Below are 21,099 nucleotides of genomic sequence, written 5' to 3' on the forward strand. Positions count from 1 at the left end.
CTGTAGACTTTAATTTTCTCCAATTTCTTCACTATCTGTCAGTTTACAAAATATGAAGAACATAGCCTTTTATTTTAGCTACCAGTTGATTGGCACTCTCAGCTTCAATGAGAGGACATCTTCCTCTAGCTCGGTTGTTGTCTATTCCAGAGTGATGAGTCAATAACGCGAAGAAAACTAGTCTCTCAATAACTTGACCAGGCTGTATGTGTATTGCATGTAGTTAGTCTATGCTCCAACAAGAATTATGGTAAAAGAAAGAAAAAGTTGGAAACTGATAATAACACTATACTAATTTGCAGTTTTAGGTGAAATTCATGCTCAAAGCAAGTATGAAGGGTAATTACACATGCATTTGAAGTTTCTGTATCATTCTTTTTAATCTTCTCATCACAATGTCAACTAGAGATGAGATTGCAAACTCATTGCATGGTGCTTCACAATCAAAGAACCTTTCGTGTAAACCTATTTAAAATTGCAATATTCTTAGACTGATTAATTGATCTCTCTTTTGATTTTATTTTACTTTCTAGGTCTTGGATTGGGCCCCCTTCTTGATGTTGTCATTTCAATAAATCCTGCTATTATTCCTACCGCATTTTTCAGTACATGCTTGATCTTTGCTTGCTTCACTTTTGCTTCAATGTTCAGCAATCAACGTCAGTTTATTTACCTTGGAGGTAAGTAATTTCTTAAAACTTCCAATCTTTTTTAAGCAATTGAAATTATCTTCATACAGTCTGAAAATAAAGCTAGTGAAAAATGGCCACAGCTTGCCAATTTCAGCTTTTTAAAAATAAGAAAAAGGTATTTTAAGTTAATATAACCAGCCAAACTCGCTTTTAATGTTCCCTGATTTAATAAAAACCAGGAGTTAACAAGGAAACCAGAAATATTTGGCTATATAATGTTAAAGCTATGGGAGCATAACTCGCTTTTAACAAGCAAACCCCACTAAAAGCAAGCAATATTTCTTTTTACTTCCAACTCACCTTAGTCTTTCTCGTAAACATTCCAGAATCAACTTAAAGTTTGATGAGTCATGAGAAAAAGTGATAGTTCATTTTTCAAAATTTGAGTTATAGAGAAGCATGTGAAGAATACATATATATTGACCCTAATGTTATTACTTCCAAAGAGACTGGAACTCAAAATTCCAACTAGAGCAGATGAAAAGAAAGAAACAATGCTTTAACTGAGCCTTACCCAGATTCTTCAACCGAATTTGCCTTTGGTCCCAGCTAGTTCTAATAAACAAAGTTGCAGGTTTTTTTTACAACTTCTTTGCTGGGAATCCCTCAGAATTTTTGCCCCTATAATCGATCTGAGTTTGTAGTGTTTAGTAGTGAAATTGTTTCGATACTGTGTGTGAAATAAGCATCGAATATGTGGGTCAATCAACCTGCTAGTAATGATGATAAATGAAATATAGTCTCCAGTCATATTTGTAGCTAACAGTTAACTTGAAATTTTAGTTTTCTTTTTATGTAGTTGGTGTGGAATGATAGAATCTAATTTCTTGCCCTTTCTAAATAGGTTCTCTCATGTCACTTCTTTCTGTGATGATGACAATGGCTCTGCTTAATATTTTTATGGGATCTTACATGTTGTTCAAGGTATGTTATAGATTATAAAATGAATTTTAGCAGTTGCATATGGTAACTGTATTTACTAATTAGTAAATTAGTATGCAATGCATTAGTGCATTTTATGGTAAATATTTCTTATTTTACTTTTATGCAACTTAAGTTTTTGAAAAGATGTTCTTTAAAAGAATGAATGAATGATAAGCAAATGGGGGAAAATGACTAAGATTTGATAAATTTTATTTTTATTATTTTCAACATTTTAACCTGTTGGTTTGATTTTTGTTTCTGGTTATTTATCAAATACAATGAAATCTTTGGAACTCCCCCACCATAATTGTAGGAAGTTATTTTTCAATTTCTATCGTCCATTCCCATTTTGTTGGTAGCAAGATTTGTGCACATTTTAGAAGTTTGCTTATTTCAGTTCACTGATTTGAGTTTAATGTACATTTTAACATTAAAAAATGCTTTTAAAATTACTAACTATTGTAATAGAATATTAAATCATTCTGTAAAGCTTTTTGAAAACATTTTTCAGCTTTTTGTGTGCACTAAGGTTTTTGTTTTCAAGCTATTTGCCATTCATTTCAGGTTTTTGATAAAAACACATTTTTAATATCCTCGCATGTATGCTTAGCTGCAGACATTTCCATTCATATATTGAATGCTTAGTATCAAAACCAGTTTAACCTAGCTTTTAAATTTTACAGTAGAGACAAAAAAAAAAACTATGCTCTTCCTGCTTAATTTTTGCAAAAAAGATTTTTTAAATAACATTCAGTGTAAAACTTCATTTTTGTTATCTTTTTTTAATTAGTTTTAGTTTCTTATAATTTGCAGATATAAATAATTTGATTCGGAAGCAAACTGTTTCATTGTTTACTTCCGAAATTCTGAGAAAGTTCTAGGTATTTGCAAGCTTAAAAGAGTTCACAAAACCAGTGCTTCTCAACTTTTTTGACTTAACGTCACACTTGATAGTTGGTCCAATCCTTGCAGCACATTGAACCAAATTTCATATGTCAGTATGGACTATGCTTTCATCTCTCACTATTCAAATCAAGGAAAAGAAAACGCAAGCGTTTTCGGATAGATATTACAATTCGCTCACTCCTTTCAAAAACGTAATCTCAAAAATTAGCAATTTTGAGTACAGTAAAATCTGTGAAGTTGACCACCCTTATAAGTTGACTGCTTTTTCAGGCACGGAATTAGCTCTTATATAAATCAACCTTTGTAAGTTGACCACTAAAGTAGTGTACTACTAGTGGTCAACTTACACAGGTTCCATTGTATGCCTTTTTTTGAACTGCCATGAATGTGTAGCATATCTCTGCAAGACCTGCAGTTCTATAACTTAATGTTTCTCAGTTATTGAGCAAAAAGATTTGCATTTTCAAGTATTTTCCGAACGTTCTCTTTAAGAATGTTGCATCTTGACTTGTGCTTTATATATTAAGCATGAATCATCTGTGTTGTTTAGTGAAAGGTGATATTATTTATTACAAAAACAGTATTATACACAAAAAAGTGTTTCACAAAAAACTCTTTTACACAAATACTCTTGTACATACTACTTGTTTTTTAATCAAGAACGCATTATTTGCATTTATGTCTGTATTGTAAGGAGAAAATTTAGTAACAATGACATATTTTAAAATACTTCAAATGGTATCTTTGAAATTTAGTCCTAGAACGTCATAAATAAAAAGCAACTTTTAAAACTTACTTTTTACACTTCTTCATTATGAAACAGAGGAGAAACACCAGTTTTTCTCGCAAAAGGTCTTATGCATAAAAAAAGTTCAACAGTGGCTTGAAATATAGTTTTACTACATGATATCTTACTTTTAATTCTTAAAATCGCTCTTCAAAAGTGTCACGTTTTTTGTGATATGATGTTGTTAAAGGCATGAGAAAATTAGGATTTTAAATATTTGAAATATTTTAACTATTTGTTACTGTCACTTACTACAACTGAAGACACTTGTGTCTGTCTTGAGGGACAGTTTCGATTTTTATTCAGCTCTATGGTAGAAAGAGTTACCAGAAGTTTTAAATTGAGAATCTGGACTTGATATTTTGTTCTTGAAAAGTGTCAATGCCAAGAATCCCACGCCACAAATCTATGTTCTTTAAAATGTTAACAGTAACAGCTCATAAAAAGCAAGATCAGAACTTTTAGGCACTCTTTTTGCTAACAGCCAATACATTGTAAACCAATTTGTAAACACTCCTGGAAAATAATGGGCAGCTGACGTGGCAAATTATGGCAAGTAACACAAAAGCTTGAAATTTATTTTTAAGATTTGAGACTTGTTTAAAAGAGCTCCGAGGACATATTTTAATTTTTGGGTGCCAGAAGAAAAATTAAAGTAGGGGAAAATAAATTTATGTGTACAGTGTGGGACACGAAATCTGGAATTCTCAAGATCCCAACCTTTCTGGATGCCGGAATTTTGCGAATTTTCGATCCTGAATCGAAAAATAGCTAGAATTAGCATATTGTATAAGGCTTTTTCAAATGAAACCTGGCCAGTGTGTCTGACTTCACATTAGACGTTAGAGGGTACACGTAACTGCGTGTATGGAGACACCATCTATTGGTAGAGAGACTAACGCATGTACAGCATTTCATGTTACACAGCGACAGTTTTTTCACTCCGAAGAGAAGGTAGTCACACATGTTATCGTCCACGATGAAACATGTCCTTTTTTGACCACAAGGGCCCCTTGAAATGGTCCCGAATCCCTGATCCCTCTGCTTGTCAAGTTCCTGGGAACCACCATCAATGCCCAGCATTATCAAGCCACTTTGCAAAACCTTTGACGAACCTTTAAGTCAAAATGGACAGGCATGTTGCCCAATAGCTCCCACACACAGCCAATGCAGTGAAGACGACATTGCAGCAGGTTCGGTTGGAAGGACTGGGACAGCCACCGTTCAGTCCAGACCTTTCACTGTGTGACTCATGTTTTTGGACCTCTTAAACAAGCTATTCGCAGACGTTGATTCTCAATGGACCACAAAATGTGTGACTGGGTCCAGGTCTGGATCCAATAGCAGCCTACTAGCGTCTTCAAATATGGAATCGACAGACTAGTTTCGTAATGAGATAAATGTACCGACAGTTTTGACAACTATTTTTAGTTAATAAAATCGCCACCGTTGCTATATACTAGTGACCTGGTTTCATTTGAATGCCCCTCATATGCTAGACACATTTTACTTGATTTAGCTCATGCTCAAGCCAAATTTCTTTTTCTTTTTTTTTATCCATCTCAATGAAAGCATACTTTGGTGTGATAAAAAAAGTGAGAATTTAAGTGGCGTGTGATATTCAGATGTTGCTTTTTATTATGCATTATATCATCTCCTTATCCATGCAAGAAATAAAACATTTATGCTAAAAATAACATTGTATGCTAATCAGAAAATAAAGTAATATGCTAATCCAAAAGCGAATGATGAAAGATTATTACATAATTACAGCAAATTTCCAATTAAATACTTTGCTTTGAACAAGTAATAGCAAATGGTTAACAATTTTAAATATTTTTTTTTCCAATAAAAATAAAACTTCTTTTTGAAAAAGAATCGACAAATATTTTTTTTAAAGTTGCAGTTTATGGTCTTGTACGTTTTGAAACTCCAAAATTGGGGTCAGATACTGTATATATGTAGTTGGAAATGCATTTAGGACTAAATTATTTTCTTTCTCTGTTAATTTTATGAATTAAATATTGTAGATTCAAATTTATCTTGGATTGTTGGTTATGTGTGCCTTCATTCTATATGATACACAAGTAATTCTGGAAAAACGCCGTAATGGAGACAAGGATTATATTTGGTAAGTGGAAAAATAATCTCTTTATTCATGTCTTCTGAACTTCTGTGTTTTGCATTTTGGCTTATTCTTTTCATTCAAATTTTGATGTTGGTACAGGGAACTCTCGATAACTAAGACTTAAGGGATTAACTAAAGCCTTTGACTTGTGGGAAATTCCCACAGCCTTCTCAAGAGTTTAGGACCCAATGAAAGCTTTGAGATAAAAAGATGTTTGAATTCTCGAGAGTTGACCGAATGACATAGTAAAAATTTCACAGTGTACATTGTGGTACTGTATAACCTTGATATATCAGAGCTTTTGGGTAGAGAAAGAAGTTCAAGGTATAAGGTTTCAAGTAATCAAGGTTTTGAAAAAAATACATTAGTAACTTTCATGATGAAGCATACATGCATAACAATCAGCAAGTTATTCTTAACATTTTGCTTGGAATGAAATTTATTTACATGTTTCATTGTTTGAATCAGTACATAATATCCTTGGGGGGGGGGGTGCAGTTTAGGCAAAATATTCTTTAAGTTTGTTTCACTCCAGAAAATACCAGAGCAATGGCACCATTTTCTCAACTTCTAGATAATGACTTTTTCGAACTATCAAATTTGTTGTTTTCTTCGTATGAGATTTTTGTGGTTTTGCCTGGAATAGTTTTTTCATCTGTCCACACTCTAAAAAATCATCTGCTGCATTCGAGCAGTTCTTCAATTAAATGTTAGTTAATATTATGAGTATGTTATGGATGGCCATTGTTTTGGCTTGAAATCTTCTGTTGTGTACTTGTTGGAAAATAGATCCTCCATTTGACGGTACGCATTGAACTCTCTATTCTGAGTACTCATGGGACCAAACATAAGTTTTCAGATTATGGGGTGGGGGGGGGGGGGTTCATTATATAGGGAGATTGAAAATGCATGTACATCCATTCTATTGATGAATGGACTACCACTTAACTAAGACAGAAATGTTGAATTTTGGATTGGCAGCTAGTGAAATGTCTAGTTGAACTCGGTAGGACCTAACTCTCGCATTTTTTCTTTCTTTTTTAATTTAAAAGGTTTTACACAACATTCAATAATAACATATTACAATGCAACTATCAGTACAATACCTAGAAAAAAAAAAAGAGTATTTTTTAAACTGTTTTTGCATTGTGCTCATGCTAGTTAGGTGTTATCATCAAATTGAAGATGTTTCTGGGTGATTCTTAGCTGCATTTTGCTTAAAGGTAATCGTAAATTAAAGGTCTTGAATACTACTTGATACAATGGTTGATTCTTGAAATATTATAGTTCAGTGGCAGAAATTTCAGGCTCATATTGCTCAACCGAATGATTTAATGTGATGCAGCAATGTCCAGGGAAAGAACTTTCCTCATCCTCTCTTCATCTTTCTCTTTTTGCCTTTCAATCATTGTGATGAAATTGTGAATGTATTTCAGTCTTTTCAATTTAATTCATTTCTGGCTCTAAATTCTTACTCTGTAGCAGACTGTTTTTGAGATTTTGAATTTGCATCATAGACTGCTGAAAACTTTTTTGTTTTTGGTGTGTGCGTGAAATTGTTGCATTGAATAAGACAGTTTTGTACACACAACTGCAAGATAAGCATACTTTTGAATTTTCATTTTTATAAGATTTTCTTCATAATGTTCTCAATTATTTGAGTTTTTTTATAATTGCATTGCAGAATGTGTATTGGAAGTGATTTTGAAGTGAGTAGAAATTACCATCTTTTATCCATTAACTTCAAAAAAGTGGAATATTGAGGAACATGTTTTAGCTTGAAAACTGGTCAGCTACAAGAAACTCTTGTCTTTGAAACATGCACATGTTCCACGGCAGAAAAAAAGGTGCAAAAAATCAGATGTGATGAAAATTTCAACATTACAACCCCATACACACATTACTATTCATTATACTTTCCATTGAAAGGGATGAATGATTCATACATGTCTATTACAAAACTTATTTGAGGAAAACATCAAATTATAGTTTCTTCTGTGACAAAATTATCGATATATATTAAAGGTTTCAAGAATAAAGTTTTAGATAACTAAAATGAATTTTTTACCCGAATTTTTCTTGAAGGCAGATTTTTTTTTAAATGCTTTTAAGTGTTTTGGGATAAGGATATTCAAGTATCAAAGTGTTAGAATGTAATATTTTGGGTTTTTAAAATAGTTTATATATATATATATATATATATATATATACATTAGAATCTCAGAATACCATTTATGACTATATTAATTAGTTAAAACAAAGATTGTAGTATGAAATCTAAAATTGAGTTCTCAGGGGTCTGGCCAGAGGATATTTGGGTCCGTTAACGGACCCTTCGCAAAAAATCCGATCAACCAAAACAGACCTTTCACAAAATTCCGATCAAACAAAACGGACCTTTCACAAAATCCCGATCAAACAAAACGGACCCTTCAAAAAATTCTGATAAACAAGATCGGATCTGTCACAAATTGTTTATTGAAAGAGCAAATCTGAAAGCAAAATAACGCATATCTCTGTGTATTAAACCGATAATTTTTGGAACCTTTTTTAAAGTCAAATTAGAGGGATCAGCTTATACAAAATCGGCTAATTTTGGGGGGGGGGGAATTGGCACTCTTGGGATGCTCCTGCAAGCGATAAATAATTGCTACTGCCAAATAAATATAATGGTTGTTTGTTTTATCACAGCTAATTAGCAGCGGTGTTGTAAACTTTTCTGAAAAGGCATTGGGAAGCACTTTTCTCCGCTCATGATTTAATAAACAATAATAATATGTATCTGCGAAATGAACTTAGAACTGCAAAGGTATAGTAAGGGTGAGGAAAAAATATGATCGCTTCAGATAGGGTTACCAACTTCAAAATTATCACCACTTAGCATCTGGCGTTGAACCTTTATAATGACTTGCTTAGAAAATATTCTCATCATTTTGCCAGCTTGTCAATATTTGCGTTTTCACGGTGGGTGCCGTGCGATGTTTAATTGTTATTTTGGGAGAAAATTATATGGGTTTTGATTTTTCGATGCTAACAAGGATGATTAACTTTAAATAAACTCTTTTAATTACCGTTTTTTTTTCTTTAGATGTCTACATTTTGAAAAATGCAATCTTTTAACATCCGATATGAGAATCATATTTTGTTCTTTTTTCAAGCTAACTTCGCTTCATTAGGATTCAAATAAATGAAAAGTCTCTTTATTTCTGTTAGAACTCTCATTTCAAGTTTTTAAAGCAAAATTCCATTTTCTGTTATGATTCAAAAATAAAAATGCTGAATAGATGGTTTATTTTATTTTATTTTTTGGGTCAACTGTGTCCACAGATATTAATGATATGTTTATCATAGGACTCTAAAATGTAATTTTAAAATAATTTTATCAAAAATATTTCTTTTACTAGCCGTTTTTATACTTTTAATGCCTTCACTTTGAGAATTGCGATCTCTTTGCATCCGCTATGGGAATCAGATTTTTCTAATTTTTGATTATTACGCTTTGTTAAGAGGTAAACAATTGAAATATCTTTTTATTTTTGTTAAAATCACGGAATTTATAAGTTTTAAACGAAATTCTGCGCTTTTTAAGAGTGTTTTGGGTCAAAAAGTTGAATGCTGAACCCTATTCTGATATTTATTTTATTTATTTATATTTTTGTTACCATTATTTTAAGTACTGTACAGAAATATATCTAGTATAATTTAACATAATGTAGAATGGTAGATAAATATTGATACTTGAAAGAGCGATGCCCCCCCCCCCCCCCCCCCCGCCAAATATCAGAAAAAAAAATCCAGAATGATTTTTTCGACGTAGAAGAGGAAAACACTCAACTTTAGGTTTAATTGATGCAGTTTGTGCCATCTCTAAATTCTAAAATTTCGTTTTAACAAAAAAAAATTTTTTTTTGCGAAATTTTTTGATTTTTCACAAAATTAATTCATTTTTCACAAAATAATTTGATTTTTCACAAAAAACGGACCCTGTGAAAAATCCTGGACAGACCCCTGGTTCTTATTTTAAATTTGATCAAGAAAAGCAAAATATTTTATTTTTACATTAGGTTACAAGCTGCTAATGAAATAAAAAGTAAAAGGAATATTACTAAATGCAAAGAATATTAGAAACTGCTTAGTTTTTAATTATGAATTTGTAAATGAGTTAAAACTAAATTATATAATATTTTCAACCACAGGACCAGTTTCTTTTTTCCTGTCCCTGAAAATAATTTCTAATAATTTTTAAAACATGTTAGTTACTTTTTTTTTTTTTTGAAAAACTTATTGCACTGGCAATTAATAAACTTTTAAAACTCTTTAGTGCCGCACTGATCAGGTTCAAAAACACAATATTCCCCTTTATAGCTAAATTTAATTGTTTTCGTCTATAAATTGAAGTAACATATTTTCGCCTCGGAGCAACACTAAAAAATCTAATCCCAGGAATAACATTAAGATATCTTACTGTTGCTCTGAGGCGACAATATAACACTTGCCATGAAAGTCTTCAATACTTGCATGATATGTTTGAGTAAGCAAAATATGTTGTAAAGGTAAATTTTATAATTATGATGAATGTCCTCCATATGATAGTATTTAAAATAATTAGTTTACATATTTTGTATTAATAATAAATTGTATGTCGATTCTTTTCAGGCATTCCATTTGTTTGTTCATTGATCTTGTCCAGATATTCCGTTACCTTCTTGTGATTTTGGCTGATAAGGTATCATTCTTTATATTTGCATTCTTTAAAACTTCATTATTTTCAAACAATATTTCATGTGAATACTTCTTACCTTGCTTGTCCTCATAAATATTTTAATTTGTATAATAACATGCAGGCTAGTTCTTGTTACAGAAATTTCCACATACAATTTTAGGCAATCTTAGGTGAGTGGGGACCTTTCTAGTAATATTTTCAGAACTAGAGTCTTAATAATCCAAAATTAGGACATATTATTGAACTTAAGGGATAAGGTTTTGGGGTTCACTCCTGTAGATTTTTTAATGCTGAATTATTAAAGTCTCTATTTTAGGGTTTGGGTGACTTAAGGGTATGTATGATCTCAGAGTTCTCTCCCCCATAAATTTTCCAAAATTAAAGTTATAAAGGCACAATTGAACATTATCTTTTGGGGAGGATGTCTCCAAAATTTTCTCTAAACTGGAATCATAATTTTCTTAAGCTGTCTTTGATGTAAAATTTGGGAAAATGTCTTCATAGAAATTTGTATAAGCTGTCATTGTTGTTGTAGAGGTAATGGAATTGGAAGGCATCTTCCTAGAAAAAGAATCTTGTAACTAAAGTTTTAAAAGCCTCCTTGGTGAACTTAGTTGATAAAAGACAGGGTTGGGGGGGGGGGGAGCCGTAGTAGTGAAACTTATTGTATGCTATTTTGATCTGTTTCAAGGGGGAGAAAAGATTTATGGGCTCCCTCATAAATTTTCCGAAATTGAAGTCGTACTATCCCAATTTTAAGCTATCATTTACAATAGGAGTAGGGATTCGGATATTGTCCCCCAAAAGTTTTATTGAAACTAAAATTGTACAAATTTTAAGCTGTCTTAGGTGTTACAAAGGAGAAACTCTACCTAAAAAAAAGTTTTCAAAATTGGGATCATAAAAACGACAATACAATCAAACCCTGTCAACAGGAACTTGCATAATGCGAAATTTCGCTTAGCGCGAAATAAATGCCATTCTCGGTCAGATAAAACTACAAATTAGTGTTAAATCAATCACGTAACACGGAAAGGATTTAGACGAAATCCTGCATAAGACGAAAATTTTTTTGTCTTGAAGAAAAAGGGAAAAGAAAATTCCCATACTTGTACATGAAATTACTTTTGAAAGTTGAAAGATCTGCACTTGAACGCAAGCGACATGGATGGCAGCGAGAAAATTCCTCTTGTGTAGGAAAATCTGGAAAACCACGTTGCTTCAAGAAAGTACAAATTTTAGCTGTAGACTAGGACAGTAAAAAAGATTGGATGAAAAATGAAATCTTCACCCAGTGGCTAACAAACCTAGACACAAAATTTCATCGTGAAAAAAAAAGTAATTCTGGACACCTGTTCTGCTCATATAGAGGTTTAAGGTCTAAAAGCGATAGTGTTTTTTTACCCGTTAACACTACAGCGAAAATGCAGTCTTGAAATCAAGGAAAAACCAGATGTTTAAAAATGCACTGTCGTAGAGAAATGAACCGAATAGTCATTGCCCATTTCAAATTACTCGTTTTTCTTACTTAAACTGTTAATTTAAATGCTTAGGTGTACATTTTTGTACAAAGGTACTTTGATTTCTATATTTTTTGATGCCCAAACACAAAATTTGTCTGCTAAAACAAAATCCGATAAACATAGAAATCGGTTAACGCGAAATTCGGTTAACACGAAATATTTTGACGTCCCAATAGAGTTCATGTTAACGAGGTTTGACTGTAATGTAAAAAATGTTATTTAACCTAAGTTTGAGAAAAAAATTTTCCCATACGTAAGCTAACTCGCACAGTTTGAATTTCATTTTTGTACTAAATTTCTCCAATAATAAGCTGATACACACAGTATTTCTAAAGAAAACGTTTATATTTATTTAGATATTTGAAAAAATGCTTACTTTTCTAAAAATGTGTTCTTTTTTTTTTCTTTATTTTAATGGCTGGAGAATCAAGTAAAATTTTCCTTTTACTGGTTACTCGATAAAAGGTTCTGTACTTTATTAGTTTCTTTTCATATGTTCAAGTACTATTCTAATTTAATTGTTACTAATAATTTTTAAAAATTTAACTAATTATTTTCTTTCTCTTTGTAACTGTCAAGGAGAAAAAGGTATGCAGTACATGCTTTATGGGTTAGATATGCTTTATGTGTTAGATATGATTTGTATTGCATTTAAAAGTTAAAACATATGAAGTAGCTCTTATGCTTGCCTATTATTATCAGCCTACAATTATTTGCTCTCATTCTATTGATTTTTCTATGTCTTTTTGCAATTCATATTTTAATACATAATTGCTTTCTTCAAAGCTTCTAAAAACATGTCTAATATTCAGCTTATATTTAAATTTCTAGTTATAAAGATAATAAAATATTAACTGATTTATATTTTTATTTGCTCATATTGGCTATGTGTATATGGATATCTGACACATAGTTGAACTGTGATAAGCTATTTTAAAGTATGTTGCTTGCAAGTTATAAATTACTGAATTTAAATTTATTTTCAAATGTTTACCTTTCAGGATAGTAAGAAGAAAAAGTAGTTGCATCGTTCAGCGAGTCAAAATTAAGTGGCTACATTTTTTAGTTTTTGAAAAGTCAGAATTGTGACTGTTATGCAGATTTCTTTTAAACTACAAATTTAGCGTAATAAAATGCTTTTGTTTAAATGTACTTTTTGTTTATTTGTTGAACACTTTACTTACAAGTCTCATGATTTTATAAACATCTATTTACAGTTTATTTTTTGTGCATGAACCTTTATAATTTCGAGTGTGTAAGATAATATCTTGTTTAATATCAATTAAAACATTATAAATATCTATCACTTAAAATGTGATTGTTAAGTGTTTGAAGCTTGTAAATTGAAACAATTGTAAATCCTCATTGCTCAATTTCAAAAAGGCTTCATTATTTCATGCTTGCATTACTTTGTGAGTGTTTCTTGTATGAATTTTCAATAAAATTTCTTTATCTATTTTAAAATGCTTTTCTCCCTTTATTTTCTTCATTGTTGATTGTGTTGTCCATATTTCTATAGTTTGTTTTTGCAATTCACTATCAGTCAGTGAGTTAGTAAGCTACTGAGAAATGCCGCTGAAGAGTGAAAAAAACTAGTGCATAGTAAAGTTACACAATAGTACATACTTTCACTCAGTAGGGGGTATTTAAAGGAGATAAATTATTAGATTGGCCTGTAAGTTACTACAAATCTTTAAAAGCCATCAAGAGAAGTAATTGAAAACTATTCTCGCTACTGATGAGTTTTTAATCTATAGTAGAACCTTGTTTATCCAAATCAAATTTATTGGTTTTTATTTCATTTTTACATTTTATGTTCAACTAGATTCAGATTTTAAGTTCTTATGAACATAAGTAAATCAAACATTCGCTTTTTAATGTGATCTACTTGTGCTTGCATGGACCATTAGCAGGGTTGTCAACTGCTCTGCAGTTTGCGGAGTTGTTCCGCAATTATAGGGAAACTCTGCAGCTCCGCAAAGAAGTAATTTTGCTCCACAGTTCCTGTTAAGCCTCATTTCTGACCAGGCTATGGGAAATTAAAGATACTTATACCAGAGCATGACATAGTGGTTAAAGCTGCTTTATTAAATTAAATCATTTTTTTGCCAAATGCTTAAGTGATGATCAAAGATCAAAAACAATTTTAGTAAGAGGTTTAATTTTCTATACTGATTTTTATACATAATACCAAGCTGCTCCGCGAAATTTCAAATTGCTCCTCAAAACAACCACATAAGCTCTTAAGATAATTTCTCAAAGGTTGGCAACCCTGCATTAGGGTGAAATAAAAAGAAATTGGAATCGAGAAATATAGAAAGCCTATGTATGGAAAAGTTGCCTCTTACTAAGCCTATTTATCACACAAAATTTCTGCTAAATCAAGTAATATCTTCAGCTGCTCATTTGAGACTTTCAATGCATTTTTCATTCCATTTTCACCAGTTTGGTGAAAAATCGAACTCAATACTTAAGATTGAAAGTCGAATGGCAGCTGAAGATATTTGATTTAGCTGAAACTTTGCATTATAAATAGGCTATTATAAATAGGCTCAGTAAGAGGCAACTTTTCAATGCATAGGCTTTACATATTTCTCAATTTCTTTTTTTTTTTCACTTCACCCTAATGATCGTTTTTTCAGTTTTCTTTTTATTTCTCAGAAACTGAGTTACTTTTAAATAAAATTGTTCCTAGATAAATTTAAGAGCGTAAAATAGCTTTAGGAAAGTTTTATTTTTATCGTAGCTGTAGGAGGTGTGGAGGAATTTAATGCAAGGTTTGAATTTTGAGCTGCAGTCAGAGCTAGAGGTAAGTAAATAAGTGATTTGAAGACCTAAGCAGAATCCCAAAAGTAAAACAAGGGAGGAAGTAATTAGCTATCAATTCACACAAACTTTAATGCACTTAAAATCCAAGATAGCAGCTCAAGTAGTGCTGCAATCAAAAAATGGGAAGACCTACTAATAGAAAAGATAGTTTTGAACCAATTTTCGTTACATTTGTATTATTTTTACAATAAATAATCTTTCGGGTGTCAACTCTCCCCCCAAACTAACAACACTGACTGGAAGTGGGCATATGTATATAATTGTAGCTTTACAGGGAGAGGTTTAGATTATTGTGACGGTATGGTAATGGTACTTAGTGATATAAGGGGTAAAATATTGAGAAAAAAAGTCAGCCCAGAAGCCTGTGTATGACATTTGAATAATTTAACTTAGTATCATTATTTTCTTGTTCAAAATATGTGCATACCCTTGCATATTCCTGGGCATAGGTAGGTGGACCCCTCAAGTGTACCTCCCCCCCCCCCCGCGAGAAAATTGGTCTAAATTATTGAATTCTAATGTCATCATTCATAAAATGAGCTTTTCCAAAATTATGGGTCGCTGACCGTAATCCTTCCAATCTAAAGTAGTCTTTTTTTTTTAATAAGGTGAGTTTGGGTAAGTGCATATCCTCATTTTCAAAGATCAGTTTCTGAAGGATGGTGCTCTGTCAAAAAGTCTTGGTACATTTACCAAATATTTAAGGTTTATTTTTAGGTCCTTAAGGTTTTCAAGCATATATTATGGCAATTAAACCGCAAGCAGAAGCTTTAAGATCTCTTTAAGGCACTTTTTCTAAGGGTCACACTTTCCCCACATTGTGGGGTAAGTGCGACCCTTTGCCATTTCAATCATGCATTTACATTAACTTTGAATAGAGCATAAATGTTACACTGAATCAATGCATTTTAAAGCATTTTTCGTTAGAAACCAGTGGCGCAGCCACAGGGGGGGGGGGTTAAAAAAAACCCAGAACTCCCGGCACATATTTTTTCTTCTCATAAAAATAATTTTTTTTTTCAAAACGGGATTGGTTTTTAAAAAAAAAAAAAAATTACTGAACAGATGATACTGAAATTTACTGAATTGACCAAGGTCACATGACTATTTTGCCTGCCATGTGTGCCGCCTTTGTATAAAAGGATAACGTGATTTTGTCACGTGATCATTTTCTGTGACGTCATGTGAAACTATCCAATCGAATTTTCAGGGGTTTGACTCAAGGAGGATAGAAGGGGAGACGCTCAACGCAACAAAACCTGAAGCTAAAACCGTAACCGGTTTTAACTGACGCGAGGAAAAGTCTACCCAAAACATTCGACTTTGAAGGGCTTTATCAGTGCTATTTTACCTAGAATGCTGTGTTTAATAGTGAATATTTTTAGTTGATTTAACTAAAATTCCCGCTTGTGTTGCGTACGGGTATACAAACAGACTGGGAAACAAGATTCCAGGGATATCTTTCGTGCCATTATAAAAGAATTTTTAAATGTAAGGTTTAGGTATTGGGGGAAAAATATTGAAAAAAAAAAAAGCAATTCACTTAGACAATTATATTCAAAATTATTGCACTTTAAAGGACAATAGTGGGTAACACGAAGGGTTAGACATTTTGCAGGCAAGAAGTTATTTATGCCAGGACAGTGGAAAAAGTGGCAAAAACAGAATTAGAGAAAATTGAATTGAGTTCTGTAACAAAGGATATAGGAATAAAATTATTTAACTATCAATTTTATTATTTTTATTTATAATTTGCATTTAGTAACAAAAGTAACCCTTTTAAACCTCCACCACAACATGTTGCAATATAATTCAGTAAAATTTTTCTATGAGCCTAATTCTTTTAAACATAAAATTTCAGATAAGTAAATTTTTTTTTTAGATTAGGTTTAAAAGTTAATTTTAAAATGTAGGTTTGGCACATTTCTACCAAAGGTAGGAAAAAAAAAATTCTAAAAGTGTCCTGTCAAAACTATTTTTGCCCATATTTGCGGAAGTGGCAAAATTTGATTTGCTTCATTTATGGAGATTGGATATAACATGTTTAATATCATAGTAATTTTAACTGCATTCTAATAATTTTCATGTTTTTGTGCCTAAAATATTAAATTGCATCAGTGGAACAGTAATCCATTGTTTTAGTGAAATGCTTTTCTTTTTTATTTTATGAATGCAGAAAGAAAGTGGAGAGTAAAAAGCAATAAAATTCAACTCGCTGACTTTGGTATAAAATATTAAACTTAGCTTAATTTTTAGCTGGGAAGTAGTGTAAATTTTGCAATGCCAACAGAGTAATAAAAATTATAAGAGGTCAACTATGATTATATAGTGTGAAATATGAAAAAAATGCATAATTCATACTAAATGAAATTTTATTGTTGAAAAGTTCTCATAAAAATAGTCAAAGCTCATTCAAATTCAGTTGGATCCGGTATATCAGGCTAACTTTTTTTAAAACATTGCATCGCAATACGCAAGTTTTAAATCATTATCTATTTCCCCTAGTTTACTTTTAATTGTTTTAATTATACATTTATATTAATGAAGAACCTAGTCTTGGTCTGCTTTAATTTAAGTTTCAATTGGATTATTCAAATTGTACAATTGTTGTACTTGTTTTCCCAGTTTTTGTCTCTATAATGGCAAAAATAACCCTTTGCTGGCAGGACGACCAACCTCATCAAAAATTTAAACTGTTATTCTTCTTCCAGATTTCATTTAGATATTCAAGCTATTTAATTTTGACAGAAAATAGTCAAATAATATAGAAAATTATCTTTTTTTCTCTAAAGAAATAATACGCTTTTTTCTCCTGACTGGGGAAATCGATACCCGAGGAAAAGTAGTTGAGAACTGGTAATGTCTAGTCCTTTTGGACAATCATCCTTTGCATTTATTTTCCTGTCTCCAATACAAATTGTAAATTCAATTTTTATTTTAAAAAAATCTTTGGAAACATTTGTTTAAGCAAGTTTAATATTACATTTATTTTAAGCTAGATGTCAAAGAAAACCAAAACTATAATTTAATTAAAGCATGTTTAATATCTTTTATTAATTTACTGAAGGCAAAATTAAAAAAACTACATAAGTTATCTGTAAAAATTCCATTTTTTGTTCCCTTTTGAATACTGGCAAAAAAATCTATTTTTGCTGGAAGGGGAAAACCATGGTTTTTTCTGCCCGTGGCGAAATACTTGCCAACCCTGGCAACACAACTTGAATAACTCATTTCTTGTTCGAAATATCTCTACTAGAACCATAGAAAAAAAGAGGATAAGGCACATATTTTTTTAAATGCAAGAAAACTATAAATTTGCTACATCATATTATGATATATAATGATGATTCATCACATTTTAACTGTCACAATAAAAAACAAGTTTAATATTCCAAAAATACAGTGCATAAAAATGTCTCATTTGTGCAAATGGCTTAAGCAATACATAAATTTCGAACTACAAGGCAGATTTTTTTTTAACTAAACTTATTGAAGAGAGCTCTTGACAAAGAAAATGTAATAGAAAAATATTTTTAATTTTTGGCTATTTTAAGGGTATTTTTTAAGAAATTTAACTTTGTGTTGTTCAATGTGTCAATATTTGTTGTGTATAATAAAGACATTTTCTGAACTTAGTACATTCTGTAGTTCTTTCAAACAATGTTCAAAATTTAAGATTAAAGGCATCCTCATTTTTTAGTATAATTTATTTCTTATGTGTTTAAACTCTAATTCTAACTAAGCACATACTTTTTTATTAATTTAGTGCGTTTAAGCTTCTGAAATTGTGTGGTAATCGGAGGAAATAAATAACTACTCTACATTCCAAAAATGCATTCACTAACAACAAAAATGAATAAAAATAAGAAAAAATATCTCAAAGAAATAGCTTTTTTCATTGTTGTATGTGATAAATAAAGCATTTTTTTTTTTTTTTTGCTCCAAAAATAAAAATTATAAAAGTGCCGCACATTGATTTCTCTTGATGAACGTTTTCCCTATTACTCTACATTGAATACCATTGCTTTCTTGGGTAGAGTTTTCCCCTTCCTCTCTCCCTTACCCGCCCTGTCCACGGCTTCAAGTGCGCGCAGCAAGTTTACGGCTTTGGGCGTCTCCCCTTTCTTCTATCCTCCTTGGTTTAACTCTTTCCTTCTCAGAATACATAGTCGAACTCGTCCGAGTGCCTTGAATTCTACCTTGAATAGCCGAACGCAGCCCAGAATATTTTCCACCATCTTCAAGAGCTAACAAGCGTGAAAATCGGCGTGTGTGCGGGATCAGGAATTCACAGGTGATATCGGGGACAATGAGAAAGGAATGCATAGGCTGCGTCGAACTCAATGGTCCTGGCGTCGAAGTTTCGTTTCATTTTCAGTGCTGCTGCTTTTACTCTGGAAGCAAGCACATTGGACCCGAAACGGATTTTTCAGTTCATGAAACAATATCAATTCGGAAAAAAATCCCCAATATTTTAAAGTACAGTTACTCGGTGACATCCAGTAGCTTATCACAGGGTGGTGGCGGTGGGCGAAGGGGGGGGGGAGGTCCGTCGGGTAGCACCATTAGCGTACATGAGGGAGGCAAGAGGGGACACCAAGCTTCCTTAAAAATTAGTACTTCCTTGCTTTTATTACTACTTTTTCGGCCAAATTATTTTTAAAAAACGCTAATCTGCACTGTAATTGCTTTCAGAATCACAACAGTGTCTCTCAGTATTCACTTTCTTCTATAGAAAATGAAAAGAAAAAAAAATACTAATCTAAAAATTATTACTAACAGAATAAATTTGATATGGGTTTTCATCATAACCAGGGCCGTCATTTGGGGTTCGGGGGGGATGAATCAATTTTCCCCTTTGTTTTTAGGAAATTAATGTTTTTACAAAAAGTGGGCAGGTTTTCCTGTTTTTGGTTTTTATTTATATTGTAAATATACCCCTCCCCCGGGAAAAATTCGAAGTGACAGTCCTGATTATAACTAATGGTTTCTTCTTTATATCAAAGATATTATCGTTAAAAAATACTTTTCCAACTATTCGTTACGAAGGTTTGAAACAAGCTAAAGCATCAGTGTCATCTATTCAACAAAATTGATGTTTGTACATAAAAAGCAAGCTATAGGTTCTGAACAAACTGCTTGTTTTTCGACATTTTCTTTGAGCGTTCTCAGAAAACTAGGTTCAAAAAGTTTTTTTTTTTTTTTTTTTTTTGTTAGATATTGGATTATCATGTTTGAATCTTATTATTTTATTTTCATTCTTCCTTTAAAAAAAAAATTCATGTTCCTCACCAATTTTTCTGCCTTAGATTTTTAATTTGCAAGAAAGACATTTAAAAAAATCTTTAATTTAATGCGTTTATTACTCAACAACCTAAAAAGGAAATTTCAAATTTGAAATAGTGTAATGTTTTACATTCCTAATTTGAGGGAAAACGCTGCAGGAATTTGCTCCACGTGGAACGGGCAGAGATGGGAGGACACTTGTCACTATTTGATGAGAAGATAAAAGGGGTTGGGGCTTACCCACAGGATTCGCAAATCGCAACTGAGCCGTGCAGAGAGGACAAAGGGACAGGAGATAAGCGTAGAACTCTGGCAAGGCACATTTGCAACCCCGAATTTTCTGTGATTTTTCCCATTTCTCATCGAAAAATCCAGATCGTTCTACAGTTATCTTGATTTTTCACGCTCTACGTTTTGACAGCATTTTTATACGCGTTTATGTGTACAACAAGCAATACAACAGGTTTGATCTGGAATCTTCCACGATGTCTGCATTAAAACCCACGAAAAAGAGAAAACATGATATTTCGTTATTTTTTGAAAAATCGAAAAAAGAGAAAACCGGTATGGAAAGTGTTCTCCCTCATAGGCGAATTTAGGACTGAGTTCCTGGGGGGGGGGGGGGCAGGATTTTTTTTTTTTTTTTTTTTTTTGAGCAACAATTTTTTTTTGCCCCCCCACTCCCATGCTTTTGTCTGTTTCCTGTGATGCATAAGTCCATGCTTCACTTTTTTGTGTGTCGTTTTCATTAATGTGTGTTTTCATGCTGTCCTTTTTGAATTGACCTTAAGAGAGGGAGCTGGTATTAAGAGAGTGACGCAAGGCTCCCTTTTAAGTGGGAAATAAAATATCACCAATTTTAGGGGGCCGGGGATTTATCCCCCGGAGGAAATTTTGTAAAATGGATATAAAATTCTGCATTTTGAAGCCTTATAAAGGTTAATTGGATAGACATAGATACAGTTGTACAGTATTGTTCAAACTTTATGAGAAACAGCTATTTTAAGTTTGAAAGAAAAAAATAAACTATAGATTTCTCATTACAACAACCTTTTTTACTTTCTTCTATATCTAATATATAGAAGAAAGTATTGGATTCGTCAGAGCCGGCCTTAAGCCGATTAGAGCAAAAGAGCCCAATGGGGCCCCGCGCCAGCAGGGGCCCCGCTCTAGAAATTTTTTTCCTCTTAAAAATAAATAAGAAAATAAAGGAAATAAAAAGTTCAAATGAACTTATGTTTAACTGAAATTTAATTTGGAGGTATGGAGCTACTTTCAGTGCGATTAAGAGAGTAGGGGGA

At 32.1% G+C, this 21,099-nt stretch overlaps 1 protein-coding gene across 1 annotated transcript in view; it reads left to right on the top strand.

The window, feature by feature from the left end:
- LOC129226767 (probable Bax inhibitor 1) overlaps positions 1–13,147 on the top strand; it is a 63,164-nt gene extending 50,017 nt beyond the window's left edge. Inside the window, exons 5-9 of the mRNA XM_054861397.1 lie at positions 534–680; positions 1,537–1,616; positions 5,340–5,440; positions 10,094–10,163; positions 12,685–13,147. Coding sequence (XP_054717372.1) covers positions 534–680; positions 1,537–1,616; positions 5,340–5,440; positions 10,094–10,163; positions 12,685–12,705 — 419 coding nt within the window. The 3' untranslated portion in view covers positions 12,706–13,147. The remainder of the gene's footprint in view (positions 1–533; positions 681–1,536; positions 1,617–5,339; positions 5,441–10,093; positions 10,164–12,684) is intronic.
- Positions 13,148–21,099: the final 7,952 nt, after the last annotated feature.

Source organism: Uloborus diversus, chromosome 7 (genome assembly GCF_026930045.1).
Source record: "Uloborus diversus isolate 005 chromosome 7, Udiv.v.3.1, whole genome shotgun sequence".
Classification (NCBI taxonomy): domain Eukaryota; kingdom Metazoa; phylum Arthropoda; class Arachnida; order Araneae; family Uloboridae; genus Uloborus; species Uloborus diversus.